At 31.8% G+C, this 18,052-nt stretch overlaps 1 protein-coding gene and 1 long non-coding RNA gene across 2 annotated transcripts; one reads left to right on the top strand and one right to left on the bottom strand.

The window, feature by feature from the left end:
* Window positions 5,437–7,064, bottom strand: LOC110012005. Its single transcript, XR_002287147.1, has 3 exons — window positions 6,939–7,064; window positions 6,808–6,862; window positions 5,437–5,727 (listed from the first exon to the last, which is right to left on the bottom strand). It is a non-coding gene; the product is annotated as an uncharacterized LOC110012005 (long non-coding RNA).
* Window positions 11,599–17,538, top strand: LOC105162639 (beta-glucosidase 12-like). Its single transcript, XM_011080721.2, has 13 exons — window positions 11,599–11,798; window positions 12,496–12,565; window positions 12,753–12,811; window positions 13,031–13,106; window positions 13,189–13,266; window positions 13,393–13,480; window positions 13,758–14,325; window positions 14,703–14,821; window positions 15,250–15,467; window positions 15,651–15,694; window positions 15,998–16,115; window positions 16,208–16,313; window positions 16,638–17,538. Exons 1-13 carry the CDS (start codon window positions 11,682–11,684, stop codon window positions 17,296–17,298), a joined length of 2,322 nt encoding a protein of 773 aa, XP_011079023.1. The 5' UTR covers window positions 11,599–11,681; the 3' UTR covers window positions 17,299–17,538.

The raw sequence follows: 18,052 nt of genomic DNA on the forward strand, positions 1-18,052 counted from the left end.
TGGAATGTGTTTCAAATACCGTCCTAAAATCCAATACAAGTTGGAATGATTTTGTTGTTTTATTAATATTATATTACTAAAACCTTTTAAAATAAAATACAATGGCTATAATTCTACAGTAAAAAAAGTCATTCCTAAATCCGTCTCAACAACAATTTAAAAAATATAAAATAATGGCTACTTTTTAACGGCTAGCTATGTGTTCCAATAGTTATTCCAAAGATCGTCCCAAATTTTCTATATACATGTATTCATCTCTTTTCATTTAACCTCACTATCTTGTTTCATTCTTCTTATCTTCTCTCTATTTCTTGAATCTCTCTCCAATATTTTTGATCTCTCACTATCCTATTAATATTTTTATACTCTTTTTCATCAATCTCTCTCGAATTTTCATTGTATTTTTTTGATAAGGTAACTACTTTAACCTATATTTGTCAATTAATTATATTTGTTTTGAATTTTTCAACTAAACTTAATAGTATAATAATGTATATATGTTTGTGTAGGACTCATCATCATGTTAAGACAGTTGAGGAGATGGATTATGAGAAGAACCTGCCGAGTAGGGCATGCCTTACTCCAAAGTTTGAGGATGTTGTTGCTACATTTATAGAATAGGTCAACTCTCAACACGCATATATGGACGGTGTGAGAATTAAGTGCCCTGGTCGGAAGTTCAAAATGAAGTTTTCAAAATTACGAACGAGGTAAATTTTGACTTGTATATGAAAAGTTTTATGGCAGAATATTATAATTGGACATCTCATGGGGAGGAGAGGGTGCAGAGTATTTTGAGGCCATCACCGCTGCCCCTTTGTAGGAGGAGCAAACTCCTATTTCTCATATTATGGAGGATACCAATGAGCACTAGGTGATGCGACGCAGATGAATTGGGCACAGAGGATGGTTTTTGAGCTGCTGAGTCGACTATCTGGTCTTCTAATTAAGACCAGGATAGTGTGCTTGATGATGGTACGAGGTCATGTCCTACTGATTCAGGGCCTAGTTCATATTATGGTGGGAGATCCTATGATTATGTATCTGGGCTGGCAGAGTGGTTTCACGATGTAGTGCATGATGCCGAGTAGCTGTTGTGAATGGTTGCACCCAATCTCAATTGAGGATTATTTCTGAGATGGTAAGTATCAATGTTGAGGGCCATATTTCCCAATATATATATGATCAAATATCTCATTGGGTTAATCATATATTGCCCCGCGATCACACCCTCCCATGGATTATTATACTACGAAGAAGTTGGTCAGAGACTTAGGTTTACCTGTTGAGAAGATGATGCGTGTAAGGATGGCCGCATGTTGTATTGGAAGGATGATATTTATCAGGAGTACTGCAAGTTTTGTAAAGAAGCTAGGTACAAGCTGACCAGGGAGCGAAATTCTAATCGCAAGAAGACCCTGTATGCCATTCTAGGTACTTGGACCGCTGATCGAGGAGTTGCATAATTTGTGGTATGTGGTTGTACTGACGGTTGGTAGTGCAAAGAATGAGACATTCCGAATACGTGCCGTGTTGATGTAGACTTTGAATGACCTACCCGCTTGTGGGATGGAATCTGGATGGAGTTTCGTTGGTGTTATGGGTTGTCCAGTTTGTATGAAAGACGCATGTGCGTTCTACCTACAGAACGGTAGGAAGGCGTGTTATTTTGACTGTCACAGATAGTTCCTCCTCTCAAATATTTGTATTGTAGGAACAAGAAAGCATTTATTAAGAACCGAGTAGAAATGAATGTTGCACAACCAAGATTGATGGGAGAACAAATCCGCAATTGGGTTGAGGAGTTTAGTCCTGCGGTTGAAGTGTCTTTGTCACTCCCGAACAGGTATGCTAGCAAGCATAAGTGGACAAAGAAAAGCATCTTATGGGAGCTCGAATACTAGTTGACGCATTTGATACGATATAATTTTGATGTCATACACATTGAGAAGAATGTGTTTATCAATATATTCAATACCGTGATAAACATAAAGAGAAAAATGATGGATAATATGAATGCACGGAAGGACTTGAAGATCATATGTAATCAACCAGAGCTTGAGGTGGATGAAAGGAAGCCGAACGTGATGCCCAAATCTGTATATACCCTAACAAAGGAGCAGAAGAGGAGGATATGTGAATGGATTAGTCATCTGAATTTTCCTGGTGGTTACGCATTTAATTTGGCCCATTGTGTTGACATGAAGGAGTTGAGGTTTCACGGTATGAAAACTCATGACTATCACATATTCATGCAGAAGTTGATCTTGATTGCCTTTCTTGAAATGCTTCTTGAGCCTGTATGGATAAAAAAATAGGAAGCTTGTGTCGCAACTATCTTGTGCAATCTCGAGAAAATTTTCTCGTCAACTTTCTTAGACTCCATAAAGCACCTAATTGTTCACCTGCCATATGAAACGCACATGTAAAGGCCCGTGCAATATAGGTGGATGTATCTATTTGAGAGATAATTAGTATACAAGTTATCCTGGCGTAACAAAAAGTACAAGTCTACTATATGGAGTACCCTAGCATGAAGAGAGACAAAGTGGACTGGATGACTATTAACAAAACAAAAGCCAGAAGATTCATTGATGACTCTCGATGGACCGAAGTCGCGTTTCAAAATGATGAGAGAATACCTACTCCACAAGTTGTGATGGACAACCATAATTTTGACCTGCAAGACCCCAAAGGTATTCAATTAGTCATTGAGCATTATGTTGCTAATCAACAAGGAGCAAGTACATGTCGATCGGTGAATTGTGAATCTGATGAAGAGTCTGACGAAGATAGCTTTGACGAGGATTGACAGTTCAACTTTTCTGTAATCAAACATCTATAAATACTCCTTGCATAAATTAATGATTAATTATATATTTTGTAAAAATATTTGTTCTATTTAGGAATGGTAATAAATAGAAAAAACCGTTCCACAACCGTTCCTACTAGGAATGGTCACAACTAAAAACAATCCTAAGTGTATCCGTTCTTTAATATTCGTGAAAAATATTAAATTTGAAATAGGAACGGTAAAAAGAAATGCCTAAATACATTACAAAATCCTACAAAAAAAATGAGGGAAATTCAAAATATAGGAACGGTTAATTTACTTTAACCGTTCCAAAATCAGTTCCAAAAGAATTTAATTTTGCTCTAAACGAAAAGCGGAGGGAAAATCAAATATAGCAACGGATTTTAAATATTTGACCATTCCTAAGATGAATTTAAAGAAAATTGTGCCTAAATGTATAACCTATTCGTTCCTAAAACGAATTCAAAGAAAATCTTTCCTAAGGGAGTTCCAGAACCGTTCCTAAATAAGTCCAAAGATTCCTACTTCACTTCCCAATTACAATATCTCAACATTCGGGATCCTGATTATTTCTAAACTTAAACGCATAACAATACTCTATATATGTGAACATATCCAGCCGTCTTATCTAAAATCACATGGTCTGATGGACAGTTGCATCATTTTGAACTTCGTTAATTGTGTATCAGATACGATATCTCAATGTTCGTATAACCAAAATGTCAAAAATTTCACCGAATGTAGTATTTAATTTGTTGATTTTAATCATATCTAACGGTCTCATTAGGTTTTCTAGTATAACAGTATAAGATGCTACTTACATTTATATAAGACTAACAATTTTAGATATACAAATATACTTGATTCTCCGAACATGTATCAATCTAATGAAAAATTACATATTTTCAATGATCTTAATTAATTTGTGGTCTACTTTTCTCTGATCTTTAACATGCCTGGTACGATTTTTTCCTCATTTTTTATTTTTTTTAGTTAAAAGGGAAAAATTGACACCATAATAGGAACTGTCATTTTAAATATAGGAATGGTCATCTATATACCCGCTTAATACGACGTCGTTTTATGATTAAATGACATCGTTTTTTGTGTTTTGGAATGAATATAGGAACACTTTGTTCGATCGTGCCTAAATGAATGAAAATTCTGACCATTCCACATCAAAAGGAACAACGTCGTTTTACTTACTTAGGAATGATCTTTGAAACGACCTTTTAAAAATGTTACAGTTCCTAGACCATTCCAAATTTTTAATATAAAACTTTCCCTTCCCTCCTCTCTCTCTCTCTCTCTCTCTCTCTCTCTCTCTCTCTCTCTCTCTCTCTTTTTTCATCTCCCCCCCCCCCCCTCTCTCTCTCTCTCTCTCTCTCTCTCTCTCTCTCTCTCTCTCTCTCTATTTTCGCCCGCTGTGACCCTTAACCTTCCTCCCGTCGGCGTCGTCTGCTGTTCGCATCCAAGCACCCTGTCCGCCAACTAACCTCGCTACCAATGATTTTTCTCTTCTCTTTTTTTTTTTTTTATGTTTTTCCCCAAATATTTTTTAATATTAAAAAATGTTTGTGTAAATACTCTGGAAAATATTTTCAGAATATATTTTTGAAAAACATTTCATAAAATATTTTCTGTAAATTTCTAAATTTTTCAGAAAATACTGGAGAAAATATTTTCAGAAATATAACTAAAAATATTTGTAGAAATTTTGTGTAATTTTTAGAAACTTTTTCATATTATCTATAAATTTCTAAATCTTTTATTTTCTGAAATATTTAATACATTTCTGTGATTTAAAAAATAAAAAAATATTCTTATTTTTCTGACATTCTTAAAAACCTTCTGTGATTTTTAAAAATTTTCTGTAATTTTTATAAATTTTATAATTTTTTAAAATTTTAATACATTTATGAAATTTTAAAAAAATTAATAATTTTTTGTAATTTTATAATAGTTTTCTGTAATTTTAATTTTTTTTTAATAATTTTCTGTAATTCTTATAATTTTTCATAATTTTCTATTTTTGTAATATTCTCTATAAATTTTTGGTGATTTTTTCAAAAAATTCTATAAAAAAATATTTTTTTTGTAATTTTTCTGTAATTTGTGTAATTTTTAGAAATTTATTTTACAGTTGTGTAATTTATTGTATAGTGTAATTATTTGTGCAATTTATTGTATAGTTGTGTAATTGATGCCAATAACCACAAAATTAAATCAATAATCTCAACAACAAAATTATTTACATAATAATGTCAATTGTCACAAAATTAAACCAATAATTCTAATAATAACATTAATTGTATAATAATGTCAATATCCAAAAATTAGACCAATATTTCCAACAATGATATTTTTACATAAAAATGTCAATCATCACGACATCAGACCAATAATCCAAATAAAAATATTATTTGCACAATAATGTCAGTAATCACAAAATTTAGGCTAATAATCCCAATAATAACATTATTTACATAATTTTGTCAATAATCACAAAGTTGAAGCTAATAATCCCAATAAGAAAATCATTTACATAATAATATCAATAATCATAAAATTAGATCAGTATTCCCAATAATAATATCATTTAATCACAAAATTTAGGCTAATATTCTCAATAATAATATGCTTACATAATAATGTCAATAATCACAAAATTTAGACTAATACTTGTCAATATTTTGTATAGATCATGTCTAGTGGTATGCGTCTTGTACCACGTTATCGTGATCGTGGCCCGCCACTTCCAACAGTTCCGTCTAATGCTTCCCAGATTGGAAAAGCAGTCCTTCGACCACCCCCACCACCTGATACAGCCGTACCGTTATTCGTCCCGCAAACTGCAGATGATGCTGGACCATCTAGAGTTGCACCGGCAGCTGCGGAGGCCATAGAACAGTCTGTCGCACCATCACCACCACCAGCAACGCCCCACCATCAGCACGCAAGTATATTAGCCTCGATGACTCAAGGTAAATTTGTTTCTGAAATTTTTATAGTACTATTTTATCTTGAAAATGTCTAATTAACATGTCCTTTCAGGTATGTACGCTGTTTCACGAGGGCATCAATGCGATGGTGTGGGGACACTTTCCCCACCAGTGGCTTGGTCTTTACTATCGATTTACCATATGTTTTTACCCTAATTAAACATCTCTATGTTACTATAGACGGTCAACTAACAGTCAAGATTAGCATTAATTATTTTAAAAAAAATTGGCGAACAAAATTGATAACATCGAAATATGAGATACCAAAAATGATATACAGACTAATTTAGAAGAATCAAAATTAAATATTCCTAAAAAATAAGGACAAAATGTATAAAGACCTCTATGTATTTTAAAAAGTCGGCTAAAAACTCCTTTGTATTTTAAAAATTTGCTAAAATCCCCCTATATTTTGTAAAACTCAGCTCAATCGCGCTCTCTCCGTTAAATCTTACTAACGGTGTTAATTTTATTTAAAAAAAAATTGATCGTTAGATCTAATCAATCAATCTCAATCGTTATATTTCAAAAAAATGAAAGGTCTAGATTCAACAAATTATTTAACTTGTATTTTATATAAATGATTTAAAACTAAAATAAATATATTATTATATATATATCTATATATGTATATAATGAAAAACTAACTATTGTACCCCACCCCAACCCCACATTCAAGTGGCGAATGAAGACATTCTGCAAACGCATGGACCTGGATAAAAAAATCATCAAGTATCCCAAACCTAGATCTAATTACCCCTATGTTTTCCTCTTGTGGATAAGATGAAAAGACCCTGAACGCCTCAGTACTAGAGGCAACTACCATATATTGTCCTCCTATGTATTGCTCCTTAACTTACTACTCACTTCCTCGCCCTTACCCTCATTGGACACCAAAGCAAGAGCTATCAGGCTGCTCTTCACACTCTCCAGATAGAGTAGCAAGATCAATAAAAGAAACCAACAGGAGAAAGAGAAAAAAATGCTTACCTAGGAAGGATGAGTTGCAAAAACAACAAGATATTAGCAGAAGAGAGTTGAAGGCCTATAAAAAATGGCGAAAGAGTTAGAAAAGCCTAGTTCGGATGAAAAGGAAAAAGGGAGAAAAAATGTGAACTTACCTTAACGTGAGGAAGGTGTGGAGCAACTACAAAGAAAGATGACTAATATATACTATTTTGTCATAATAGTCCCATCGATTGAGGACTCGATGGCCAGCTAGCTCCATCTACCAATCACGAAGCCCGCAAACTCCCAACATCGTAGGACTCTTCCTTATTCCTTATAATCTTTACTATTTATGACTCCTTTCGACATATACAAATTGAATTCAAATGGCATCTTTGCAAAAAAAGTGGGAGGGGGGGAATCCAGCTTGATTCTTCTTAGCTCACCCTATACGATTTGCCTTGCTGACAGCATAAGCTAGAAAATTCTTTCTCCTCTTTTTTTTTGTGCTTTCCCTAATTTTTCGAACTATCTTACCTACTCTAGTAGTCCAGCTCCTGGAGTGGTGGGTAGGTGCGGGGGGAGAGGGACTGATGATGCCCCCTAAAACTCTTGGACTGGGTCCACAAGTAAGGTAGATCAATCTAATTGGATATGAGCCCAACTAATCCACCAGTAAGGATGCCAGGACCACAGGCTTACCTCCTACTTGACAGAATTGGTAGGCCCAAAAAACAAGTTCATTTTACCTAAACTTGTCATCGTATAGCAGGATGGACATATTATATAGTTTGCCAATGCATCAGGACATATCATCCTAAAATATCTCCAGGTTGATCCTAGTAGATCGATGGCAAATTAGCTGGGAATCCGTAAGTAAAGGATTCTAAAATTTTCATGCAGACCTAGCATGACTCAGTAACTCAATGTATCTCAGTCAATTCAAGTCCAAATCGTGCACAATTTGTTCAGTAAGTTAGTTGATTCAAAGTTCTTTCAAATGGCGTAGGATTCTCCACAACGTTTCCCGTATCTTGTGCTGTACACGCTTATAAATAGAGGCCTTGTGCAGTCATTTTGTAACATCAATTCCTTATTTCAAACTCTTCTTATTCTCTCATTTCTCTCTCAGCTTTTAGGTTATTTGAGCCTATATTTTGTACTACACACAAATTTATATATTTTGTGTTAATTTCTTATTCTCATCCTCATTTTGATTCAAGTTTCATTTACTCTTTTTCAATTAAATTTTTACTAACTTGAATATTGGAACTCTAATATTTATTTTGCAGTGTTAGTCCCCATTTATCTTAAATTTTTTCCTAAAAATCCTTTGTTCTTTCTGGTGTTGCCAAAAATCTAATTGGCATCATAATTCATTGTCAATCATTTTTATCTTATCACCATGATAGAGTAAAAATATAGTTGGGATTAGCTAGGAAGTTTCCTATAATCCTTTTGTATGAAAAGACGGGACGAAATAAAAGTGTTTTGGTTAAGAGATTTTATGATGGTTTCTTTTGTATGTAATATGTGATAGTTTATGTACCCATAATCAAAAAAGCAGAACCCTTTTCATATGTATCCTTTGTTGTCAACTGAAAATTAGCTTTGATGTCAGAAATTTTATCTGGAGTTAGTCTTATAGATCATTCACTACTTTCATTTAATTGAATATAAAATATATAATTTTAATATAACATAACATATTTATGTAGGTTTTACATAAACAATTTACTCTATAAAATATAATTGCAGATGCTGAGCTTTTAAATTTTTTATTTCCTGAACTATTCGTAATGTAATAATTAAATTTTTAGACAATATTTTCCTTATATTATATATATATATTTGTCAATTTCTTTAAGAAGTATATATGAGTTGTTGGTTATATTATATTTATTGTGTATCTACTATATATATACATTAATTTATACTCCACTTTTAATATAATTTTTTCACATATTAAAAAAATTAATTAAAAAATAATTTAGTAATGAGTTAATAGGAAAAATACTAAAATAAATTGAAAAAACAAAATTATTCGAGGCAAGAGGGGCATTTTTGTCTAATAAAAGGGGTAAGTATTGTATTTGTAGTATAGGGGATAATAATACATGACCAATATTTCAAGGGGGCAAAGTGTATTTTAGCCTATACTTTATAATAAAAATGGTAAATGTTAAATATATTTCTTAAGAGTTAATTGGTCTTTGAGTTTGAGTTTCAAACAATTTTGTCCCTCAAATTTATTCTTGACTTTAATACCTCTAATTAAAATATAATTTTTATCTCAAATTGGTAAATTTAACCATTTTTCAATAAAAATATGATCATTGCTAGCTGAAAAATGATCATATGACTAGCGCATAGCTTAGTTTTTTGGCGTACTTTTGTCTTTATGTATTTGTTTTTAGAAAAAAATCCCTAAAAGCATCATTTTCACTATTTAATAATTCCAAATTCAGCTTGGCTTTTATTATCGATTTACCATATAGTTTTACCCTAATTAAATATCTCTATGTATTTGGCGAACAAAATTGATAAGATCGAAATATGAGATATCAAAAATGATATACGGACTAATTCAGAAGAATCAAAATTAAATACTCCCAAAAAAGTAAGGACAAAATGCATAAAAACCTCCATGTATTTGAAAAAGTCGGCTAAAAACTCATTTCTATTTTAGAAATAGGCTAAAATTCCCCCTGTGTTTTGTAAAACTCAACTCAATCGCCCTCTCTCTGTTAAATCTTACTAACGGCATTATTTTTTTATAAAATAACCGTTATACCCTTATTTAATGTATATTATTTTTTATTTTAATTATCATATCGATCTTTTTTGATCAAATATTGATCGTTAGATCTAATCAATTAATCTCAACCATTAGATTTAAAAAAAAATGAAAGGTTTAGATTCAACAAATTATTTAATTTATATTATATATAAATTATATAAAATTAAAAAAAAATATATTATGATTATTATATATATATATATATATATATATATATATATATATATATATATATATATATATATATATATATAAAAGCTGACTCCCCCCCACCCCAACCCCACGCCTGTACTCCCTCTGCCTCCCCCCACCCCACCACCATCTCAATCGTGGACGGCATTAATTCTTAAAATCATCATATCTTCGTAAATACTTTAGCAAAATGAGTAAGACCTGTCTCGTTAAAATCGTCTTGAAAAGACGAGTCTAATGGTGGTAGTTTGAGATTGAGATTCTATCGGACAACGACGAATGGATGTCAAACATGTTTGGCGGTCGTGGTTGGAGCCCAGTCTCTTCGATTTATGAAAACTCAAATTGAAGGTACGAAAATGTCCGCCTTGAAAAGAGAATTCGAATGGTACCATTGACTGTTGAAAATTCGTCCGGATGGCTCCAAAAACTTAGAAACAAGTTTCCAGCAAAAAAGGGGTGAAAAATGGTTCAGTTTATTTTTTATTTTTTAATTAATTTTAATTATATTAATAAAAATATATCTTAGTTAATTAGGAATATTTTAAATAATTATAATAATTAAATATTTTAGCTAATTAAGAATAATTATAATAATAATTATTGTTATTAAATATATATTTTAATTGGTTAAAAATAATTTTAGATTTAATAATTAACAATTATAAAATTATTAAATTATTTGAATTTAAATATAGTTTAACTTAATATTTAAATTAAATAAATTAAATCTAATTTAATATTTCAATTTAAATTATAAACAAAATACAAAAACTAATAAAAGCAAAATATGGCATTTTAGTAAAAAACACCTAAGAAAAAGGTCAAAAATAGTTAAAAAAATATCCCCACATGCACAAAGAGTGTGTATAATATAAATTCCGTTAATTACTAATATAAGGGGTGTTTGTTGCTGAATTTTATAAAACATAAGAGGATTTTTAGATTATTTTTAAAATAAAAGAGGTCTTTAGTCGATTTTTTAAAAATATATGAGAATTTTATGTGCTTTGTCCCAAAAAATAACAAAAGAATACGTGTCCAGAGAAAAAGATATTATTCTTACAACATGAGTTCATACGTATCCTTGTATTAAAGGCAAAAGCAAGCATCTATAAATAGGTGAAGTGCCTCATTCACGTTGTTCAGTTTTTTCTTTATTTTTTTTAAAATTTTTTTAATTAATTTTAATTATATTAATCAAAATATATTTAGTTAATTAGGAAGATTTTAAATAATTATAACAATTAAATATTTTAGCTAATTAGAATAATTATAATAATAATTACTGTAATTAAATATACATTTTAATTAAAAAGAATAATTTTAGATTTAATGATTAATAATTATAAAATTATAAAATTATTTGAATTTAAATATAATTTAATTCAATATTTAATATTAAATAAATTTAATATAAATTATTATTTCAATTTTAATTATAAAAAATACAAAAACAAAATAAAAGCAAAATATGGCATTTTAGTAAAACACTTAAGAAAAAGGTCAAAACACTTAAAAAATACCACCACAAGCACAAAGAGCACAAGGGGGTTTTTAGCCTAGTTCTAATGCACCTTCTGTTAATCACTAATGGAAGGGGTGTTTGTTGCTGAGTTTTATAAAACACAAGGGGGTTTTTAGCCTACTTTTAAAATGGAAAGAGGTGTTTAGCCGACTTTTTAAAACACAGGAGGATTTTATGCACTTGGTCCCAAAAAATAACAAACGAATACGTGTCAAGAGAAAAAGATATTATTCTTAGAACATGAGTTCACACCTACCCTTGTATTAAAGGCAAAAGTGAACATCTATAAATAGATGAAGTGCCTGATCCACGTTGCTCAAGCCAAAAACTTATCGCTTAGAAGTTACATTGTTGTCCAAAAACTCCCTCCTGTTTGCTGTCTAAATAGATCTCACCATGTCTGACTGTTCAACACAAGTTCCGCCACAAACAGTTCACACTGATTTCAGCAATCTCACTCGTAACGATTTTCCTAGTGATTTCGTTTTTGGAACTGGTACCTCTGCTTATCAGGTCCGTTAAAAACACATACACACACATATATAAAATTATATTTTTGGTCCTATAACTTATTATATTTACACATCTAATTCTTTTTCTTGACAAATTTAATTTTTTAAACATCTCATATTTAATCTTACTCCCTAGTAAGTGGACTTCCCTTGAAAGTAACCTATGTTTCTTACTGGAGGCATACGTGAAGTGATGGAGGGTAACACGCATAGAGTTATTCTTAACGTAGCCTAGGGAATAATCCTCTTTGGGGGGAACTCCTTAGCCTCTTAACAGATTTAGTCTTGTGATGACAATTTTGGTCCACTTCGCACTCTATTAGATCTCATTTGTAGTCATGTAACTGTAGATTGTTAAGACCAAAATTGTCAACACATGACTAAATTTACTACAAAAAATATCACATATACGATATTCAAGGCTAAGTTCGTTAAAAAAAAGACTAAATGTGTAAATAAACTAAATTACAGAATAAAACGTATTAACAATCTAAAATTACAGGACCAAATATGTAATTTTATATATATATATATACATCCATCATTAATCAGAAGCATAACTAGGATGTGTTTAATTTCAAGCATATATATATATATATTGATATATGGGCTTAACATTTATTACAACTCTTGAATAATGATTGAAATGATCCTAGGAATTACATTACCATTAAATATAACATGCATTTTATGTTAAGGTTGAAGGAGGAGCTGCAGAAGGTGGTAGAGGCCTTAGTGTCTGGGACGTTTTCACTTTGAGGACTCCAGGTCTGTCACTTTCTCTCTTTCTCTCTCTCTCACTTGAATTCATGAGTTTGAACTTATTTCTTGAATACCAATTTTAACCACAAGACTAATTAGACGTCATTGGTTAATGACGTAGAATTAGAAGGGCCAAAAATTCATTGTAATTATCTTTATTGCTTATTAAGAAACTTTATATTCCGGATGGCAGGCAAAATTTTTGATGGATCCAATGGGAATGTAGCAGTTGATATGTACACGAAATATAAGGTAATTTAAGGTTTTTTTAGGCGTGTTTCACATTATCAAAAAATAATTAAAAAAACATTATCAATTAATATTAATATATATATATATACATATTATATTTTCAGAACGCATACTTCAGTGTATTTTTATTTATTTACATTAATACAAAATACGAAATTAATTATGTTGCACCGATGAGTGGGTAAGTAAAATGTTGGCATACTTTGTTATGCTGTGCAGGAAGATATTAAGATGATGAAGAGAATGGGGTTTGATTCTTACAGATTTTCGATATCTTGGCCAAGAATATTGCCTGGTAACATTAATTTGCAAATATTTCAATATTTGGTTTTGAAAACAATGTAATTAAATACTTATTCTTATGTATGTGCTTTCAGGTGGAAAACTTTGCCTTGGTGTCAATAGAGAAGGAATCGACTTCTACAATGATTTTATCAACACTCTCAAAGATTATAGTTGAGTTCGAATTTTATAATTATATATATATTTTACTTCAAATTTTTCGAAATAAATAATTAAATAATATTTTGAGCTATAGTTAGTTTATTTATATTATTTATATATATGACACTTTGATGCAGAAATAGAGCCCTATGTGACTCTCTTTCACTGGGATACTCCGTATGCTTTGGAACAAGAGTATGGTGGCTTCTTAAGCCAAGACATTGTGTAAGCATTTCAATTTCAATTTGTCTCACTACATCTACTCAACTTCTTCTATAGTTGTACACTTCATCCATTGATACCCACTATAACTAAAAAACGTAGTATAGATACAATCTGACAGTTATGACACCATTAATATAAAAAAGAGTGCACTTTTTGCTCAAAAATGGCAGTTTGTGATACTACTACCCCAATATCTTTTATTGTGTCAATAATATTCTTAAATTTTTTTTATTTTATTTACTTTTTTCTTAAAATATGATGTCTTGTCTTAAAATAGGAACGACTTTCGTGATTTTGCGGAACTATGCTTTTGGGAATTTGGTGATCGGGTGAAATACTGGACAACACTGAACGAGCCCTGGACGTACTGTGTTAATGGATATGTTTCATGCAAATTCCCACCCGGCGCTGTCAGTTCGCCTCCTCCTCCTCGTCCTCCTCCTCCCCCTCCAAATTCTGGTTCAGACATGAATACAACTTATACTGAACCAATCTTGACTTCAATTCTATCGGATAACCGAATTGCTTCTTATATAACTGTCGACGACCAACCCATAAAGTACAATTTCATTCCTTATAGAGGGTCTGAAACAATGCAACAGAGCAACCTTAATTTAGTTCCTCGTAGAGATGCCTTTCATCATGACTATATCGAGACCGTATACGAACCCTCATCTATACTAGAAAGTCTTGTTCTCAAGAATACCCTAAACGAGGAATCGGGCAGAAGCAACATTAACGGCTTTCCGACATTGTCAACTCCAACCAAAGACGTATATACTGTCGGAAAAAACTTGCTCCTTGCTCATGCAGCAGCAGTTCAATCATACCGAACCAAATTTAAGGTATGTGTACTATAAGGAAAAAGTTGTAATTTCAGCCCAGTAATTTATGGGCGTATTATTTTTTGTCCTGTAGGAATTGATTTTCGTAATTTGATATTGTAATTTTAAAAATTTTCGTCCTGCATGAATTTATTTGAAGGACTAGATTTCCGGCCAAATTCGCTAGGAAATAATTAAAAATGTCAAAATTATAAAATAATAAGAATAAATTATGAAAAGAAATTTCATACAAAATTAAAAATACCATAATTTTTAATTAAAGGATCAAAATTACAATTTTTTCGTACTATAAATGTTGAAAACATATCTCAATCATTATTCTTTTTTTCTTTTTTTTGTCTTATTGGAGTTTGCTAAAATGGGATGTAAAACCTCAGGCACACCAGAAGGGCCAGATAGGAATAACACTTGTTGCCAGCTGGTTTGAGCCACTAAATAAAGATAATGAAGATGACAAAAAAGCTGCTGTAAGAGCTCGTGATTTTATGTTGGGGTGGTAAGCATACATCTGAAAAATGCAATTTTTCTATTATGTGGGATCAAAAATGCAATTTCTCTTATATAAATATCTAACGAGAGAGAGTTTTAGTCACATTGAAGTCTAATTTTGCACTCAAACCCTACAATTAAAAATAATTGGCATATTAAAGATAGAATCTACTGGAGTTGAAAATTTGGCTAGAATTTGGCTAGCGTATTTTCTCTTCAATGTGCAATTTTCTTATTTATTTATTTATTTTTCAAATTGTAGGGTCTCATTGCCAAATTGAGTTCTAACATATCAAAAATTTTTATTCTAATATAATTATGGAATAAAAAATTATAATTTATATATATATATATATATATGTATTTTTACATTCTCTTTTTAACTTTTTTCGAATTTTAGTTATGTTTTCTTCTAATGATTTGGTTTAATTTCAGGTTCTTGGAGCCTGTATTATGTGGTAGATATCCCCAAAATATGATAGATAATGTTTCTGCCGATAATCTTCGACAATTCGAACCTGAAGAAGTTGACTTGCTTAAAGGATCCATTGACTTTCTGGGTTTAAATTATTACACATCTTTTTATGCGTCGAATGATCCCGATCCTAACATCGCAAACGGCTACAACAGAGATCAGAAACTTGCAATTTATCGTAAGCTCTTGACAACCTTAAACCACAATTATGTACCTACTCATCTTGTTGTCTTTTCTTTTAGTTTAAATACTAAATAATTCTCTTTTCCCATAATTTAAATTTTTAGATAAAATCATCATTTATTATAAAACTAGATTTAACATCCGCATTGATGTATTCTTTTACTTTCTATTTTGGTAGAGGAAAAAATGGTCGGCAAGAAAAAGGTGAAAATCGGCGAGGTGGTAAGTTTTACCATTATCTTCTCTCTTGTTACACCAAGGCGGAAAATTCTTACAAATTAAATTTGGTTGAATCCAATTAATTCCACAAGAAGTGTGATATAATTGCATATGATTGATCACTTTTCATTAACTGTTCAACAATCAAACAAGAAGGGTACTTTACCTGTCATACAAATGACCAAACCTGATTTGACTTAAAATATTTTTCAAGATTGATTTTATCTATAAACAATTTATCTTTTTATTATTTATAAATTAACCGATATTTACTTTGTCATTATTTGTATCTCATTTTATACTTAGGCTGGTTCAGACTGGTTGTGCATTGTCCCACATGGAATTTACGAGCTCTTGAAAGAAATAAACCAGACATACAACAACAGCACATACAACCTCCCTCCTATATACATCACTGAAAATGGTAATAATTCTTAATCTCCAGTTGATAATTATATAAAACCATTTTTGAATTCCAAATGTAATTATCGTTATCGGGACTATTATTCTGTTTAGGGGTCGATGAAAAGCAAGATCATGGACTTACTGCTTATCAAGCCTGTAAGGATCATCAAAGGATCAAATATTACCAAGATCATCTTGGAAATATTTTAAAAGCAATGTAAGTAATTTTATTTGAGCAATGTTCTAACTATAATTTCCAAATAGCAATTCAACCCTGCTTTTTAAAATGAAGCAAATATAGGGAGGTAAATTGCTTCAATTTAAAAAATATAAAGAACGAAATTGTTGCACTTTAGAAAACACAGGGAGGTAAATTGCTAATTTTTTTCTTTTTTGCTTATTTATAATATCACAAAAGGTTTGCTTGCATTTATTCCTTATTATAATAGTATCTCTAATTAATTTCAATTCCCTTTAACGCTATCTATATGTTATTGTAATCATGGTTATATTTAACTGAATTTTATTATGGTGATTGCAGGAATGATAAAGCTGGGAAAGTGAACGTAAAGGGCTACTTTGCGTGGTCGTTCTGTGATAATTTTGAATGGCACGAAGGGTACACTTCCAGATTTGGTATCATTTATATCGATTACATGAATCATCTGAGAAGACACCCTAAAGAATCAGCTACGTGGTTCTCCAAGTTTTTGGTGAAGAATGAGTCGGGAGATAACAAGGGTTCGGGGAATAATGAACCTAGTGCAAATAAATCTGGTGATAACAAGGGTTCGGGGAATAATGTTCCAGGTGCAAATGAGTCAGGAGATAACAAGAGTTCAGGGAATAATGTTCCTGGTGCCAATGAGGTGGGAGATAACAAGGGTTCGGGGAATAATGTTCCTGGTGCAAATGAGTTGGGAGATAACAAGGGTTCAGGGAATGATGTTCCTGGTGCAAATGAGGTGGGAGATAACAAGGGTTCGGGGAATAATGTTCCTGGTGCAAATGAATCAGGAAATAACAAGGGTTCAGGGAATGATGTTCCTGGTGCCAATGAGGTGGGAGATAACAAGGGTTCGGGAAATAATGTTCCTGGTGCTAATGAGCCAGGAAAAAACAAGTGTGAGAGAAGCACCCATGGAACAGCTCCGTATTACCTTGGGCGCTATCACAGGATCGTGTACGGGGATTCAGGTTGAATCATTTAGTGTGTATAAGTGTGTGTTTCATTTCATGTTAAGTTATGTAGTATGAGTCTACGTGTCTGGTTTTATGTTGAATCATGTAATGTGTGTTTGACTTGAGCATGAATAAATATGGTGGAGCTTTATGTATGTAATAGTATTACTCGAATCATCAAGCTCAACGTGAAATGCTTGTCAGTATTATTTGTACTGCTATCTTTCTAGCTTGAATAAGAACTTATTTATATGTGTAAAGATTGCCCATTGCTTTGTTGCTAAGCTCTGTCGTTGAAAGAACAAGAAGATGTGCAGAAGTGTTGGCAAAGGACGAAGAAGCACAGCTCGAACATAAATCGCATTCAACAAACGCGTATCCGAACTTTATTAGAAAATGCGTCTTTAGTGTGTGTTTCATTGCCTTTATGGGGAAGGGATTAAGCCTACAGACGGCAGCAAAGAGCTGGAAGAATGGGTTAGAGCAGACTACATGGTTACATCATGGATCTTGAATTCCATCTCTAAAGATATTGTAGAGAGTTTTCTATACACTAGTACCGCAAGAGAACTTTGGATCGAGTTGGAAATCGTTTTGGACAAAGTAATGATCCGATGATTTACCAACTGAATAGGGAATTGGCATCAACATCACAAGGCTCGTTGTCAATATCTGTATATTTCTCTAAACTTAAGAGATTATGGGATGAATTCACACGCACCCCACAATGTTCTTGTGGAGTCACAAAAGAGGTTGTTGATCTTAGAATAGAGG

The sequence above is a fragment of the Sesamum indicum genome, linkage group LG5, assembly GCF_000512975.1.
Source record: "Sesamum indicum cultivar Zhongzhi No. 13 linkage group LG5, S_indicum_v1.0, whole genome shotgun sequence".
Taxonomy (NCBI): domain Eukaryota; kingdom Viridiplantae; phylum Streptophyta; class Magnoliopsida; order Lamiales; family Pedaliaceae; genus Sesamum; species Sesamum indicum.

Bases quoted from the DNA above. Each gene is read 5' to 3' on its own strand.
- LOC105162639 (XM_011080721.2), top strand. From the start codon at position 11,682: ATGTCTGACTGTTCAACACAAGTTCCGCCACAAACAGTTCACACTGAT. The intron at 12,812-13,030 runs GTAATTTAAGGT...TATGCTGTGCAG, and splicing joins ATATGTACACGAAATATAAG to GAAGATATTAAGATGATGAA. The intron at 13,481-13,757 runs GTAAGCATTTCA...GTCTTAAAATAG, and splicing joins TTCTTAAGCCAAGACATTGT to GAACGACTTTCGTGATTTTG.